This window comes from Rhinolophus sinicus, linkage group LG12 (genome assembly GCF_036562045.2).
Source record: "Rhinolophus sinicus isolate RSC01 linkage group LG12, ASM3656204v1, whole genome shotgun sequence".
Taxonomy (NCBI): domain Eukaryota; kingdom Metazoa; phylum Chordata; class Mammalia; order Chiroptera; family Rhinolophidae; genus Rhinolophus; species Rhinolophus sinicus.
In genome coordinates, this window is record NC_133761.1 from 44,583,697 (window position 1) to 44,601,429 (window position 17,733).

A 17,733-nucleotide genomic window follows, 5' to 3' on the forward strand; every position below is an offset into this window, starting at 1 on the left:
ACACAACACATATGCGGGTGTCACATTCACACGCTCACATCCACAGCCCCAAACTCACGTACATGTTCAAAGGCACATGCACACACACGTACAACCACACGCTCATTCACACATATTGACACATGGTTTTTCCAGAGAATGGTTAGAAGGGCCCAAAGTTATTCCAAAGCTCAGAGATTCTATTCTTCCATGTTTCTTTGCCGAGCAAGATGGGCCCCTTTCAATTCGGCCAAAAGTGTGCAGATGGGCCCACCATCCACCTGACTGACCCAAACTGAAGAACTTTACATGCTCAGAACAAAGAGAACATAACTGCCCAGACTCTCACTCCAGCCCGAGGCTGTTCCTTATCTGAATCTCAGACCCCTTTACAGAAAGAGTAGAATGTAAAAGACTTACCAGAACCTCCAAACAGCAGCATGTCGATTTGTTCCAAGAGATAAATGCAGAAAGTGTTAATCTGTGGGAAGAGCCCAAGGAGGGAAATGGCTGGGGAGCAGTATAAAAATGCTGCAAGTGAACAGACAGAATTGACAGTAAGTGTGTGGAGCTGTGCCAAGGTCCCCACTCAGCCCTGCCTCCCCCACAGCCCACCGCAGCCCACCTCACCCCACCCAGCAGTCCTAGAGGACTCCTCTCGCCCACTGGGGAGGACAGCCTGGAGGCGGAGCTGAAAATGTGCCTGTGGAAGTGACGGGGAACTGCTCCTGACGCAGAGGCCCAAGGAAAGGACACAGACAGGTCCCGGACTCAACAGAGACGGCAAGATGGTGAGTGAGAGAGCAGACTGCTCTTCAGCTCACTCTCAAGAGCCAACTTGGACTTGAGGGAGATGAGGGTGGGAGAAAGCAGAGTGGGAAACCAACAGGAACATGCAAAACCCAAGGACAGCAGTGAAGGGCTCTTCCTGCATGGGAGGGGGCTGCAACACTGGGAGCCCAGGGGCTCCTTGCATTGTGTGTCTGTCCCCTTGAGCACGTGACTTGCTGAGAGTCTGTTCAGTTCTAAACGTCAATTGGAGATTCAGGGTTCAGTCAGGACTCCAGACTCCCACAGAGGATCAAGGGAGAGGGGTGATTAAGTAAGGAACCCCACACGTGATGGTGGGATGTTGAAGGGCCTGTTTCTCAGGTGGACCCGTTCACCTGGGAGATGAAGGTGCCCCTGCCACTTCCCCAAACCATGACAATGCAATTGGATAAAAATCCGTGTGCTATAATTCAGTGCTTCTCAGAACTCAGTTGTTAGAGGAAACACAATGAAGCAGAGCCGCATTAATAGAAACTTCCCTGTCATTCCCTTTCTCAGTTCCATTTAAGTTGGGTATCATAGAACCACAGACACTCGCATGGGTGGTGCTGTAATACATCTGTCTTCATTTCTGTTTATTGGGTAGAATTTCAGTGGTTTGATACTGGTAATCCTTAATAAAACTAAGGAAATTTGGTTTGAAATTCAACATGCCTCAACACTGGGACTCTGTCCTAACACTAAACATAAACCACAGTGAACAGTGCGAGTAGGGAGGGTAGTGGAGGCTCTTCCAGTTATTGATGAAAAATCAGAAATGCAAACTTTCCAAAGAGAAATTGCAGGAATAAACGCTTTGTATGTCTCATTCTCTGGCTAATAGTGAGTTAAAAGTAATAATGGGACAAACCCCTCTATAACCGTCCCAAGGAACAGTTCCAACTTTGTGAAAATAAAAGGTCAGATAATGGACGTGGCTATAATAAATGGGCCTATGCATCATACTTTGATACACGTGGTGAGTTCAACTGAAAACACTACAATGAATGTGGCAAGATTTTAACAATAGTCATGTTCCGCGTCATGACATTTTGGTCAATGACAAACTGCCCATACGATGGTGATATACCATACAGGCCACGTGTGCAGGAGGCTGTGCCATCCAGATGTGTGTGTGCAAGTCGACCTCTGAGATTCATACAGTGATGAAATCGCCCAACGACGCACTTCCCGGAACACAGCCCCCTCCTTCAGGGGCGCACGACTGTATATTGTGAAAACATTGAGCACCTGCGAATAATATATTTCTCAAAGTAGGTAATAAGATACAAATACTGATCTGCTGACATAACCATATAGGACACAAACTTATTTTTTTCCATGTTTGCGGAAGGAACTCGGAGATCTGAAAGGAAAGATGTAAGAAATAGAAATTCAATTGTGCAGCATTTGGTTATGAGCATTGAAATTTTAGTCCATATCATTTCAAGATACCTGACTAGCTCTTCTCCTTTTAACTTAGGGACTCAAAACCCAGCCAGGAAGACTGCATGCTACACTATAGTCTTCATGATCAGGTGAGGGGCAGAGGGAAGGGGCCGTGAGATTTCACGTGTTCACCTTCTCAGGTGCCGTGCATGTGACAAAAACTACACCGAGAATGAAGAACTATAGGAAAAAGTACGGGCATGAACTCATATTAAAGGCGGCCAAGGACTGGAAAGTGTTCGGCAAAACATGGGCAGAGTGTTCTCCATAAGAAATACATTAGCTATGAAACCAAAACTAGTGAGGGAGGAAAGCTGGAACACAACGGTGACGGCGTGAGGAAAATAAAACGGTGCCAGGCACCAGGAAGGCCCAGCTGAGGGTGTTCTGGCTGCTCGTGTGGAACTGGAACCAAGTGAAACAGCAGAGCAACAGCCACCAGGGCCCCAGGACCCAGGCCTCCAGGACGAGTTAGAAGAGGAAGGCTCTAGTCTTTAGCATCAAAGCTGGCAGGTGGAATGAGGGGAAGACGGAGCCCCGGGATCCTATCTGTCAGGTAGCAGTTCACGTGATGAAACAGCAGCCAAAAGCTTGTTGCATTAGTGGGACGATTGGAAAATTACACTTGAAATTGCTGAAATTATTTTTATCCAAAAGTAAAAAATAAAGACCCTGTGGTTATTGGCAATTTTCCCCGTGAACAAAGTTTTGGGTTTTTTTGTTGTTAGCATACTGCTGAGAGGGTCTATAATTTCCCCTCACTTCTTCCCTGCTCCTCATTTTCCCTAATAATTACCATAAGTGCAGCAACTTCTGGAAGAGTTCCATTTCTTTTCAAGAAAGATTCATAAGTAAAAATATTGTAATATGCTGATTTCTTTTGCTGAATGTGAATAATAATATTCATTACTATATTTGTAGTTTTGGAGTGAAAGCATGCAGAATTAGAACAACATGGAAATAAACCCAAAGCTATGGAGTTGAGTGAATGGACACTGTGTGTCTCCAATGGGCCATCACTGTGGGTGACTAACGTCCTGGTGTCAACTACGGGGCCCAGGAGCCACATCTTCACACAAACCAGAGAATCGTGAGGTCTCAGTGTGCACAGGACAGTGTGTAGACTCCAGGAACGGTTTTAAAAATCTCCACTTATCTTCCAGTATTGTAGTACTGAAGTTGTATTATTGTAGGTCGGGGTTATGGTCTTAAGGAGTAAAAGAAAACATAAAACTTGGATCTGAAAAGACCATGGAGGCCATTTACTACAGAACCCACCAGTGCACAGAACCTTTCAACAGTGACGGCTGTCTCAGCTCACCTGAGCTCCTCCCATGCCCGGGACGTCCTTGCCTCACTAGGCACCCACGCTACGACTGTGCAGCTCTGAACAGACCACGCTACAGGTCTCGCTTGCAGTGAGCTGTAATCCACCTCCCATCTGCTAGGGCTCGCGCACAATAGCCGAGAACAAAACCCCTCCCCCTTCCACCTGGCAGCCTTTTAATGACCTGAAGCCCCCACATGTATCTCTGGCACCCACGCATTTCTTCTCTAAGGTGGGCACCCCCCTTCCTTTGTCCCCTCTCCAGAGCCAGGGTAGCCCGTGTGGCTACGTGCCTCAGGGCACACTCTAGCTTTACTACCTCCACTTGAAATATGGTACTAAGACCCCTTGGCTTTCTCATCCATGGGATAATTACAAAGCCAGTCTCACTCATAAGCATTTGCCCAATTGGAAAGTAATAAAAATCCTGGCCCAGAGGTCACCAGTCCCTGACTGAGCACAGGAAATGAGAGCTGACTAAGAAGACCTTTCCCCTCACTCCTGGAAAGAATTTTTCCTTATAATGAAAAAGAAGTGCACAGAGTGATAGTCTGAATATATACAAGGGATCATAAGAAAGGAAAAGAAACGATGCAAGAATATTACCCTCAGTGTTTCTATCTCCTTAATTCACACTCCAGCCTGTAAAGGCACCTAGACCCTGTCACTGACGGGCTTTCTTCTTGTGCCACTTTCTGCCCCAAGTCCACTGCCTCCTGTCTCTGCACTTTCCTCCCCCTCCTGTTGTTCTACCATCTGATGCTCTCTTTTTGCATTACACATGACGAGGAGCTTCTCCATCTCTCCCACCTGTCCAGTTTCCACCTGACTCATCTACCCTGGGCCTGCGTTCAGACCCTCTGCCCTGGGAGGCTGAGTGCGGACGGCTCAGCGCTGCCTGAAAGCAGCAGACGCTCGATGTCCCTGACCCCCTTCCCAGCCTTCTTCTGACAGGTTAAGCAGACACCAGGAGTGGCAGTGGGTAATAGCAAGATCACCAAGAAGACACAACACTAGGAAACACTGCACGTTCCCCAGCGATAGCCAGAGGAAGACCATGCCCGCCAGTTGCAGTGTGACAGGCACAGTGGTACCTTCGGCCACAAGATGGTACACAGCATCTCATGCGCTTGGTTCTTGTTCCTTGTTGAATGGGTTGAATTGCATCCCTCCAACATGTGTTGAAAACCTAGCCCCTGGGTCTTGTAAATGTGACCTGTGGAAATGAGGTCTTTGCAGATAGTTGATGAGGTTACGATGAGGTCATTAGAGTGGGCCCCAATCGTATATGGCTCATGTCCCCATAAAAAGGGGAAGTTGGACCAGGGACCGACCGCACAGAGGGGAGACGATGTGAAGAGACAGGGAGAGTGGCACCTACAAGCCCAGATCTTCCCCTCGTCCTTCACCTCCAGAGATTCCAGACTTCTGGCCTCCAGAACCGAGACAACACACCTGTTTGTCACCTGTGGGGGCACTTTGTGACAGCAGCTGTAGGAAACAAATCCACTCTTTCTTCCCAGTAACCTTTTGTTTCCTCCGAATTTTTGTCTTCTCTCCTTGGTGGTCTCTGAGCCTAACCATGGCCGCCAACTACCACTCAGAATCCTTGGCAGCTGACGGGACAGGAGGCGAAGAGGTTCCATGAAGAATAAATGCCTGTGAACTGCCTTTGCTTTTCCTCATAAAGCCAGAAAAATGGTAGATGCCTCTACTGCCTTCCTCTCTTTCCCAGTGGTTCCAAATTTGTTCCACAATGTTTTCCTACGCAGTGCAAAGTAGTGTGTTTAATACGTTCATTCCACAGAGATTGCAATTGCTCTATTTTTCCATTTTTCTTTACCCCAGGAGTCATTCAGCCAATTTGCTGGATTATTTATCACTATCCTTACTCATCACTGTTGACAAGCAGACAAAATTATGTATTGAGACTCTTTAATGAGAGAAAAGGAGTTCCAGTGAAAAAGATAAGGAATGCCTGCCATATTCCCTCCCTGCCCCAGCTCCTCTTGCTAGTGGAATTGGTTTGAAGAAAAATAAAATGAGAACGTGCACAGCCAGTAGCTTATTCTAGAACAAGGACTACTGCCAAGAGTAAGGGCTTAAGTCTTTACCAGGTACATTAAGGTCTCACTGTTTGAGCCTTAATAACATTTCTCATTCGGACGCCATGGTAAGGTTGCTAGGCCACGACAACTATGTTTATTCAACACCATTGGCTTTCTCATAGCAGCAAATTAAAGGCAAATAGGAATGGGGACATCCATGCACAGAACAATCTCTAAATGGGACACATGTCATGCTCTTCTTTCTTTGCGTCTCTTTACACAAATCAGCTGCGAAAGGTGCTTACTCAGCCTCCACTTCCTGTAAGGACTGAGCTGAAGAGTCCAAAACGATGACAAGCTTTCCCTGATTTATGAAGGGGAACTATTCCAAAAGTTCACCTGTACATGAATTTCTTTAGTACGTAAAGCATACTTGTGTTCCTTAGTTCATCCACGCAACAAATGCTTCTTTAGTGCCTGTGTATATCAGGCACTGTGCTGGGTGCTGGGGACTCGTGGTGACAAAGCAGGGACTCTGCCTTGCCTTTACCAGCGCATAAGCCAGTGAGGGAGACAGACGTTACTCACATTTTACAAATGAAGCCGACTGCTTCAAATAGGCTAAGTGCTATGAAAAGTACGGTTGTGAGAGAGTAGAAGATGGGACCAAAGTTAGGGGAAACGAGCCATTATTAACTAGCAGAATCGGGAGGTGGGGGACCCCACATAACAGGAACACAAAGGACGAGGATCAGATGGAGGAGCCACGGCAGTTAAGGCTCCAGGTCGGGCCCAAAGCCTCATGACCTGTAGGAGTTAGGATGCTACGCACACTACACCACGCTCGAGATCCTGGGAAGGGGGCCACCAGGCACAGGCCTGAGTGTGCACTGCATTCTGATACAGGCCAAGGCCTCTTGGGCATCTTCCAAATCCTTTGATGCCTCTCCACCTCCAATCCCCAGGTCCTCCTGTGCCCTCCAGCACGGCTGTTTGCAAAAAGACAACAACAGGAAAGGATGGGCCTCCAAAGTGTGGGCAATCATGACCGGGTATCTCTGCCTACGCAAACTCTGACTTCTTCATTGCAGCTCGTCTCAGGAGGAAGATGGGTGAGCTCATTTATGAGAAGGTCAAAGTGGCTGAAAGTCTTTGTTGGTGTATGTGTTCTCCAACGGATATTTCAAGTAATATGAAAAAGTAACGTGAAAAGTATCCGGCAGGATGGAAGCAAATACCCTTGAGCAAGAGGGCACCGCCTGGGAGTGTAATCATGGGATCAGTCTGGTTTTTCCCAACATGTTTCTGTCTCCTATTTGAGCTCAGAGAGTATCTGAAACTGGCTGCCTAACCCTTTGGTATTAAGAAGCTGCTCTGTTCCTCCCCGGCTGGAACAGGAAGTTAGGTGTTGAAAGTGCAGACAAGGGTGGACATGGCTGGGTTGGGTGGAGGGGAGTGAGCAGTTTGCTGCCAATAGAGCCGGAAGAGGAATGGAAGCTGGTGTCAGGGAAGGAGAGTCAGGGGAACAGCTGCTACAGTTTTCACCTATAAGGAGCGCAAAGGAAACTTCCGCCATATTCGGGGCCCTCCCGGTCCCACTAGAGAGACTCAGGGAGCTGTCATGGGAGTCAGAGAAAGGTTAATGTGGGACCTACGACTTTGACAGTCTCCTCTGAGTAAGATTTCCAGCTGGCAAGCAACAGATGCAGGGGTGGTCTCTTTGGCAGCCACTCATTTGGTCAACGTGATCCAAGCGAGGGTGTGTCACACCTCTGGATGTCATCACAAGGGTTCTCAGGGCTGTGGGCCAATACGGGGGGAGTCTCTGCACAATGGCAATAATGACAGCTAATAGCTGGCACCGGCCACTGTGCTATGTGTATCAATATACTAAACTCATAACAACCTCTGAGGTGGATACTATTTTAGTCCCTATGTTACAGTTGAATTTTGCTCAAGGTCACACAACTAGTAAAGTGGCAGGGCTGGAATTCAGACAGCCAGTCATCTGGCTCCAGTTCAGGGCTCTAAACCATTATAACATGCAGGTCACTTGTGTAAATGGACCGTTTTATATCCAACCCTGCCTAGACTTGAAGGTGAGCAAAGGATACCAGCGAAAGGCTGTGTGAGCAAAGGATACCAGCGGGCGGCCATCCAGGACTCTATCTGGACTGAGGCTCATGCCCACTCAAGTGTCACCCGAGCATCCGTGCCATGCAGATGGCACTGTGGCTGCCACCCTGATGGCAAAACCACCCCCACCCCGGGGAGCCCCACTGGCACCCCGCACCAGGCACCACAGTGGCCAGTCTTCAGGTATCACGATGCTGCAACTTCTTGGTCATATGTCAAACCCTTTAGCATAATTCCATATTGGATGCTCTGGCACCCAGATAGTCTTCTATAGGTGGGCCAGCCAAGAGCGGATGCTCATTTCTTCATTTAATAATCAAGTGAAGAAGTCTCTCCAATTAGGGGTTCAGAAGATGAAGGGAAGACACACCCTCCCTCCTCTGCAGTCTCCCCACAACCCCAACATGAACTCACCTATTAAGAGGTCCCTAGCTGATTGGAGCGACCCTGGAGAGAAGAGCTTCAGGCCATACACACTGTAAGTGGGGGGGTAGCTGGCCTTGGCCCCTGCATCAAGAAGCAAAATAAGGCCACACAGCACACAAAAATAGATTGGTCTGCTGTATGTTATGATTTGGTTGTGTCCCTAGAAAACAAACACAGTTTTTGAATGGTACCTTTATTTTGCTTAAATGACAAAATCCTCATAGTCAATCATTTATACCATATCATACAATTCATACCCTAAAACGTATTCTCTCCCCTCCCCTTCCATAGTTCATACACAGGAAACACTGCAAAAATAAAAAATGATGTTTATTCTGTCAAATAAGAATGAGAACATCACATAGAATGCTATGCCCCTCGGACTCAGCAAGATTTACCTGAAAATTTAATTACCATCCTTAGGTACAATCTAGACCTAATTCAATGCTTCCCCAACAGCGAAACTTCCATTTTGAACTGTTCATTTCACATACAAAACTAATGTAAACTATTATTTGCACTACGTGGTCTAATGTGTGCTCCACTATTAATAAAAAAAATAGAATTGTAGGTTGTGGGCTTCAATCTTCTTACGTGTTAGAAAGCAAGACAATACAGGTCAAAAGTTCTACCTGCAGAAATTTCATAAAATGTCCTAGGGTAGCACAATGGAATGACACAATTTTAAAAAAAAAAAATCTTACTATTTATGTACACTTTCCTCTTAGGAGGACCAAAAACTTAACAGATCTCATTTTAGCCCTCAAAATATTGTTATGAGGAGAAGTAGAAACATTTTTTATTCTCCTCCGTGAATGGATAGAAAGATTAAGAAAAAGATATAACATCAACTTTCCAGGGCAAAGCCAATGAAGAATTTACATCTTCCAAATCAATGCATAATTCATAAAGTTCAAAATAACAACGAAAGTGAGTTAGGGAGAGAATATTCTTTGCAATCCATGAAGTATTTTGAGTATAGAAAGATGAAAGTGATATGGTTGGTTTCAGATGTGAATTTTTAGTCACTGCCTTGAACGTGTTACATTTAGAAATGCAATTTAAATTGCCACTGCTTCTATAATAGAAATGGTCCTATTCTGAGACCATCTTTTAATAGGGAAGGAACACAGACTGTCCGTGGGGGCTGGCGATATTTGGCCCTGAGTCCAGGCTCAGTCTTGAAGGAGTATTTGTACTCTTATGAAATTTCCTTTTGAATCCAACTAGGTCATAGATTAATGGGTATGGGAATACTTTCTCTGCATTAAAAAAAAAAAAAAATGAAACTGAAGCCCAAGTTAAAGCTTAATGCATTTCTTATCAAGCCAATAGCAAAATAAATTGGTTGGTACAGAGAACTATTCAGTATACAAATACACAAGCATATGAGACATTTCCTCAAACTGACAGCATTTAGTAAATATAATTTAATAGTTACCTCTCCCTTGTCCTGATTCTTCCTTTTTTTTAAAGGTTAAAAATAGATTTTCTAGGAACTGAAAGTCTTAGGCCTTGAACAATTTTGAGATATCATCTTGGATTTATTTACTGGGTGTGGGAATGCTTTCTAAGCATTTGTAATTTATGAGACAAAACCTGAGGCTCCCTTAGAGCCTGCCCTCACCCTCAGGTTCTTGCTTCACCCCACTTCCCATTAAAATTTTGGGACCCCAAACCATTTTTTGTGGCATATAAGTCACCTTTATTTGCCTTGGTTCATAAAAACACCTAATAAAATTTTCCTGCTTTCCAGTTCCTTCTTTCACATATGAATAAATCATCAAAACCCCCCAGGACTGATTTTTTTTTTTAATAGAAAAATTCCACTTGCTCCTCCAGGTGAAGTCTGATCACAACCTTTAAAAACTTACCCAACTATTTCCCATCTGTTTTTTTAGCCCTAAATACACAGGGAAGCACCACTGAACCCACCTGTGGGGCACCTTGGAGGCTGTTTCACAAGCTGGTCTATGTGTGCATCTGGATTCCCCTCAGCCCCACAGTCACAGGCAATTTCATGGCCCACACTCTCAGTGCAGAGAGAGGAGAAGGTGAGAGAATCTATGGAAACTTCCAGAACTCCCCACGGAGAGTGGTGGGGCATGTGGCTAAGCCATTCTCATTATCCTTTTATCAAGAGTAGAATGGTCAAATGCTTCAAACTTGTTAAGAAAAAAATCAACCAAACAAAGGTTTTGATCATAAGGAAGATGGGTGTCTGAGAGAATCTTAGGCAACTGGGCCTCGGAGGCAACTGAACCGGGCCTGTCCACAGCTGGGCCACGTCAGGTGGCCGCACGAGCCAACTCCAAGCTTTGTGCAAATGGGCGTTCCCTGCTCCCTCGGTGCACGGGCCCTCAAAGAGCTGCCTCACACCTGCCCAGCTGGCACATGTGCCCGACCAGCCACATTCAGAGGTCTGAGGGGAAACAGCAGTTCCCGTTTACCCAGGCTCTCCTGCGTTCTGCCTACTTTAAGTGGACTCACATGCTTAATCCTTGGTCTACTCTAAGAACTACATATCATTATTCTCATTTCCCCAGGGGTAAACTGAGGCACGAGGACTAAGAAATTTGCCCACAGACAGAGAACAGTGAGGCAGAGCAAGGACTTGGACCTGGCTGCTGGCTCCCAGAAACCTCCAGGGAGGTGACTGCATTTAGCACTGGATCCTTCCAGGCCCGAGGACTCGATCTGACTTAACTAGACCTCGTTCACAACCACCATTCTTTACACACACGATGCGAGAGATACTCACGCAAAGCAAAGACAGAGGGAGTAATAGCTCTGGGGTGTCGACTTTTCTGAAAAGGACTCTAGAGGGTGCAGACAAATACCCCGAAGCTCTGTCCAGCCCCCTCTGACACTGGACCATTGAAGGCTCATCACTAGCAGGTTTGCTGTTATTATAGTGTCTTACGATGGTATAGGGTAGTGTCCTTAAGCATCACTTCTTGGTGGCTGCTGCTAAGTTCTCTTTTACTTTAGCTTCAGCAGCTCACCTATTTAGTCATCCTGAACATTTTTAACCGCACACCTTAGTTGTCCTTCTATGTGGAGCACAAGGAAGAAAGCTGGGGTGAGCACCCTCTGCCCTGTGGACAGCTGAACCCATGAAACCCTAGGCAGTCACCTTCTGCGCCTCACACTGGGTGTACACAAGGGGATCCAAAACACGTCAGACAACGCAGCATAGGCGGTAAGCAGCAACAAAAGGGTTGAATGATTCCTAACTCTTGACTAGTAAGATACCACTTCAGAGTCAATATGGTAGGAATTTGGTAAGCTCCTTGAGAAATTGAAAAGACATAGGCACAGGAGTTTCTCTAAGCTTAATTTATCATTTAACTCCACAGCGCAATTTGTTTTCAGTCCCGCTTCCTGACTTTCAGGTCTGCGAACCTTGACAAATGGGCACATGCAGGTGTCTGACCTCGGGGCAGTGACAGGGATGTGACAGTCCCCTCAGTGATGTCCAGGGGTCCACTCTGCTGATTCCCATGGCCCTAGCAATCCTCTCCCTGGCACTGAAAGACGTGGGCAGGGAGTGACCTAAGTTCTGCCCCTATTTAATGGGAGAAACCTAGTATATGAAAATGAAGACATTTGAAGCATGGGATGGTCCATGCTGCAGAGAGCACTTTTTGAGCAAAGTAAAATACACAACTAAATACATATTGTTTAACTTTTGAGATCCATTAAAATTAAGTTGACCACCTTATTTCTAGTACTGTGGACTGAGAAATTGTTTTATGTCATTCAAAATCATTCTTCTGATAAATATGTCCTTAACCAGGTGATCAAGGTCAACATCAACAGTGAGAGTTGTAGTATCTACCTCAATGTAATGTGATGAAAACGGCTTCTCTACCCTGGCGTCTTCCTCCCCCAAATCCAAAACCCCAGTGTAATCACGAGATAAACACTGGATAAGTCCCAACAGAGGGGCAGTTCACACAACCCCTGAGCAACACTCCTATAAACTGTCCAGGTCATCACAAACAAGAAAAGTCTGAGAAACTGGCACAGCCTAGACGAGCCCAAAGAGACACAACGACTAAAGGTGATGTGTTGTCCTGGGTGGGATCCTCAAACAGAAAAAGGACGCACTAAGGAAATGTGAGTAAAATATGGACTTTAGTTAATGATAATGTATCAATATTGGCTCACTGGTTGTGACAAATGGAGCACACTGACGTGAGTCACGGGGTTAATAGCAGAACTGGGCATGGGATATGTGAGAACTCCCTGCACTGTCGTCCCAATTACTCTGTAACTCTAAAACCTAAAATAAATCTAAAATAAAATCTAAAGAAAAATCTAAAATAAAAATCAAACAAATTAAAAGCTTATTTACAAAAATCATTCTCAGTGGTGGCTACATAACCGGAAGTGGTACCAAGTGTCTTCATTGTGTAGCAGCCACAGTTCATTGACTAGAACACGTAATAATTTCAAGCCCTCGCTCTTTGGAGTTTGTACTGTGAGCGAGGAAACAAGTATGCAGAGTGCAGGAGCAAGGGATGGAAACATCTGCAGAGGACTCAGTATACTCCGGACCCTGGGCTGGGCATTTACTAAGTCCCACTGAGGTGGCTACTATCATCCATATTTTACTCACATATGAGTTGCCAGCATTTGTCAGGAGCTTCCCGGGTGACAGACTGTGCTGAGAACTTCCTGTGCATCATCGTGTTTAACCTCCTTACAAGCCTGTTTTCTTATTTCCTCTTTTATGATGAAAGAGCTGAGATCCAGAGGAGGAACCTGCCCAACACCCGAGAGTTTGTACACAGCTGGATTCACATCCCATGACCTGCATGTTCCCAGTTTATCACATGATCAGAGATTGCCCCCACCATCACCACCTGGGGGGTGAAAATGCAGCTTCTGAGGTGCTGCCCACTGGCCATGACTCCGGCTCTGCGCAGGGCATCCCAGTCTTTTGCCGCCACTCAGATATCCTCCCGCATTTTGCGTGGTGGGTTTTCATTAGTGGTTATTTTGGCAAGACCTGGTATGGATCTGTGAAAGCCAGGTCATATCCTCAGGGCCCGTTACTCGATTGCCCATCTGTGATCCTCAGGTTCCTTCCAGAATCCACCCACCCTCAGTTTTTCAAGCTCTCTAGACCTGTTTTCTTTTACAACCAGATGCATTTCTTTCAGGCCCAGGGTCAATTGTACCACATCATTAGTCTGTCATTATTAATTCTACATCTACATCTGAAATATACAGAATGTTAAGCAAAAATTTTATCGTTTCATTTTGCAATCTTTTAGTTTTAACAACATGCTCACAATTTGCCACCTCTGTGCTCTTGGAAACAAAGAAAAAAAGTCAGCCAATCACTGTTAAGAGCAAGAACTGACTGATTTGATTATAACAATGCCCACCCCCTCAAATGTACAAAGTAATGTTGTCCTGAGAAGCGCTGTAATTCACCTGACAGCCCCTGACAAATGACACTGAGCCAGGCTGGAGAGAACGGCTGGCTTGAGAATCACTTGTCTGCCCAGACTTGGTTCTCTCTCCACCCTCCTTTCTGAGGCTGTGTCATCTGCAAACTGGAGATGGTAAAGCAGCCTTCTGAGTGCTGCACGGCTCCGTCAGAGTGCAAGAGGAAACATTTTCTAGCTACCACATCTTCTTTCCTCACTAGAACTGTTAGAGAGGTGCCCACTCAAATCTGGGACTACTCCACTCGGAAATCCGTGTGAGCGGATTAATGACAGCCATGAACACCGTTAGATGTCTGACGATGGCCTCCTATGACAGCAAGAGCAGTCATTTCTTACTATCTCTGTGACATGCTTGCTCAGATAAAGGAATAGCAGCTTGATGGAGTCCCCCAGGAACTAGATCAATATAGACAATATGTATCCCCAATGTAGAGTGATGACACAGGAGTCCTGCTAATGGACACCCAAACCCACAGGGATTGTGCAGCTGTACTCACCATCCACCTTTACTGGCATTTTCTGCATTACTCCTGAGAGTACACAAAGGAAAGGAATGTTTCATAGCCTGTAAGACTTCTCCCTGCTGTCAGCCAAGAAACAGTGACTCTAGAAAGGAGGGTTTGCTCCCTGAAGCAGGAGGATGGTGGTGTGGCATCTAGGATGGGCTCGAACAACACCTTTCAGAGCCGTGCATCTCTACTCCCACCGCCTAACCCAGATTTCTGCCTATAATCACAACAATACATCTTAATACCCTAATTATGCTGCTTCTACTTATCTTGACACTCAGAGTCTGGGATAAAAGAAGATGTATTATACGTAAACCAATTATGGGGAACAGAGGAATTTAACAAGATAGCAATGTGTGCCATGTGATCGCCCAATTATGAGCTTGTCTTAATTACCATGAACTAAACATGAGCTACCAGAGATTTAAAAGCAGTCCTAAATCCTGGATATGAATTTTTGAAAAGCACAATAGAGGGAAGACCAAGCTTTCTTTCACTGGAAGGATTTTTCGGGAGCCCGCAGAAGCTCACCATAACAAAGGAAAGAAGGTTTCTCAAAGAGCTGGGAAGTCTCAGTGCAGAGGCATGTGGCCGGGTATCGGTGGGCACAGTGCCGGGCCCTGTCCCACAGCACCCGCAGCGGGAGGTACAGCTGGGTCAGTGGGAACTGGGCATGCTTCAGAGCCCGTCGCATGTCAGAGCACCAGCAGGCCATACTGGTGAGCCCAGTGAGCCTAGAGTTACAAACAAGTCCAAAGCTCTGGGGATAAAAGGCAACAATACACTTGAAAATGTGGATAGGAAGAGGTCAGCTTTCTGTCAGAATGATGACGTATGCTCACATAACTGGTAACAGCAATAAAGAGAGCTACCGTTTCTTAAATAATTTCCACATGCCAGGTACTGTTTCAAGTACACTACATGTACTTAATTAATTAATCCCCATAGGCGTTTTTTGTTTCCTTATACACAAGGAAACTGAGGCACGAGGGTATACATCTCGGTCAGGGTCCATCACTCAAGCAGAGGACCCAGGAAACAAACGCAGTCTGACTGCAGAGTCTGCACTCGTCCCCACTAGGCTGCAGTCTTTCCCGACACGAGTCCAGTGGGACAGAAAAGCCCCTCCACACACTCTTTGACCCCACCCTGAATATCCCCCCACTGTCCTCCATGCCACGCTCTCAGATCCAGCCTGAACTTGGCCGCCATGTGCTAATATTTCTATTGGTAGTATCTCTCTCTCTCTCTCTACACACACACACACACACACACACACAGACACACACACACACCGGGGGTGCCAGGGGATGCCAAAAAAATGTCTACAAGTGGACACATTGGTCAATGTTGCTCAAGCAGCAGTTCACCATATTCAGAAGTGTCTGGACGCTGATGGTAACCACTCTGAGCACCTCTTGTAATTGCAGAAGTCACACGTGACTTGTGTTCATCTTTTGTTATCAGTATATATTGAGTATTACAATTTTAATACAGTCTTCCTTTCTTAAAATGTTTATATATTTTTTGGCACCCTCTGTGTGTGTGTGTGTGTGTGTGTGTGTGTGTGTGTGTGTATATATATATATATATATATATATATTGCCTTTTGAATAGATTTTGGCCATTCCCCTCTCTTCACCACAAGAAGACAAGTGACCGGTCTTACTGGAAACTTACGTGTATTGGCGAGGCGGGGTCAGGCTGGACGCTCTAGAACAAAACCAGAAGTGTGTGTGTCATCATCTCATGATTTCAAGGCTACACAGTGATGGTAAGAATGAGAGGCGGCCTTGCCTTGAGCAGGGAGTACTGGCAGCTGGCCATGACCAGGCAGAAGAGCAGCACCCACATATCCGTGCAGAAGCCCCGGTTCAGGGTCAGAAATCCGAGCAGGGACACCAGGACGACGACTGACACCGCCAGCACATTTTCCTTGACGTCTTCAGTTCTGCGCAAAGTAAACAGATAAAAATGCAAGAAGTAAAAGTAAGTGTCTATTTTTAAACAGAGACTCCTGTGTGCCTCTAAAAAGACTGACAATGACGGCAGATGGTTCCCCTGGGCAAGCCGTTATAGTTGTGAACAAGACTTTGAAGTTTCTTTCATTCCTTCTTCCTGCGTTTTATAAACAAAATCTGTATTTTAACCCCAGATTTCTGTTATTGAAACGAAGGAAATATAATCTCATCGGGTCTGCTTGGCAATTAAATGGGGTTTACGGGGAGAAGGCATTTAACTCTTCCATCCACAAGAGTGCAATGCATTTCAGACAGAGCTCCACTGTCTCCTTCAAACGGGGGAGGGTGCGTCATACCTGGCTGAAGCAGGAAATCGTTCCCACACCTACTCTCTGTAGCCAGAATGTGCCACCAAGTTTCAGGAGCCTGGAGCTCTCCAGCTGAAGAGCTGACAATGCAGAGGACCTGAATGAGGTGTGTCGTGACCAGTCTCATGGGCTGGTTTTCTCCCGGGGCACTCCGCATAAGAGGTGTGGGGCGGAGGTGGGCTCATCCAGCGGTGGTTCGTTGTCATTGCGTGTGCAGAGGGACAAGTGAGGGAGTTTAGGATGCTGACACAAAGGGGCTGAAGGCTGGGCCATGGAGCCTAAGTAGGGTGGGAGGCCTGGAGGCCAGGCAGGGCTGCGAGATGGGCGGGAGTGGGCGGGTCAAAGTGCTAGCTATGGTTTGGGAACATGTGAGGGGCTTGAGGGGATATGGAGGATGAGCAGAGGCTGAGAGTGTACAAACTTTAGGAGGTGGAAGGCAGCTATGGGAGGACAAGATGCACGGCGGAGTTACGGGAGGGGCTGGCATGGAGTCGGGAGGATGGTGTGGACCACAAGGTCAGGAGTACACATGGGTCAGTCTCAGGGATGCTGAGAATACTTTTTACCTCACCATCTTTTGCTCATGTACATATTGGTCTCTCCGATTAAGTTACGATCATTTTTAGAAAGGGACAACCGGCTACTTCATTCCTGGCACGTAGGCACTCCTGAACATTACTTTTTAAATTAATAGACTTTATTTTTTAGAGCAGTTTTAGATTTACAGCAAAATTGACGAGAAAGTACAGAGTTGCCAGACTGCCCCTCCCCCAAACACACACGCACACACACACACACACACACACACACCACCCTACCCCCCGCACCCATCAACACTGTCCGGTCCAATTTCAATAATTCCTTTTTAACATAAAAATATATATATTTCAAAAAACTGCCTCACCTAATAGAATGTATTCTGTTGAATTATTTTAGTTAAATATGAAACATTCATCTTAAGTGTGTGCCCCTTGGGTAACATAGTGTTGTTAGAAAAGACATTATAACTCCATTCCTTGACTTGTGGGTCCTGAAATTTACTGTTGTAATTTTGCATGACTACAGTTTTTGAATATGTGATCACACCATTTAAGACATTACTATAATAAGTAGTCACTGGGGGACCAACTACAGCAAGGCAGGCCACCAGCCTGCCCACTGCCCCCCCGCTGGCTGGCACTTAACTCTGACACTCTGCGTTGGCTGATTTTAGCGTTCGGAACAGTAGCTTGGATTTTCAAACCTACACTCCAGT

The 17,733-nt window shown here is 46.0% G+C and overlaps 1 protein-coding gene across 5 annotated transcripts in view; it reads right to left on the bottom strand.

Annotated features, from left to right (window-relative positions):
- Positions 1-17,733, bottom strand: part of PCNX2 (pecanex 2) — a 242,855-nt gene that overhangs the window by 161,205 nt on the left and 63,917 nt on the right. For all 5 annotated transcript variants that reach the window (XR_012490740.1, XM_019712884.2, XM_074316661.1 and 2 more), the window contains 4 exons: positions 15,947-16,100; positions 15,830-15,862; positions 8,164-8,335; positions 400-510 (listed from right to left, as the gene is read on the bottom strand). Coding sequence is in view for 4 of the 5 variants with exons in the window: in XM_019712884.2 (XP_019568443.2) it covers positions 400-510; positions 8,164-8,335; positions 15,830-15,862; positions 15,947-16,100 (470 nt within the window). In the remaining variant the exon portion in view is untranslated. The remainder of the gene's footprint in view (positions 1-399; positions 511-8,163; positions 8,336-15,829; positions 15,863-15,946; positions 16,101-17,733) is intronic.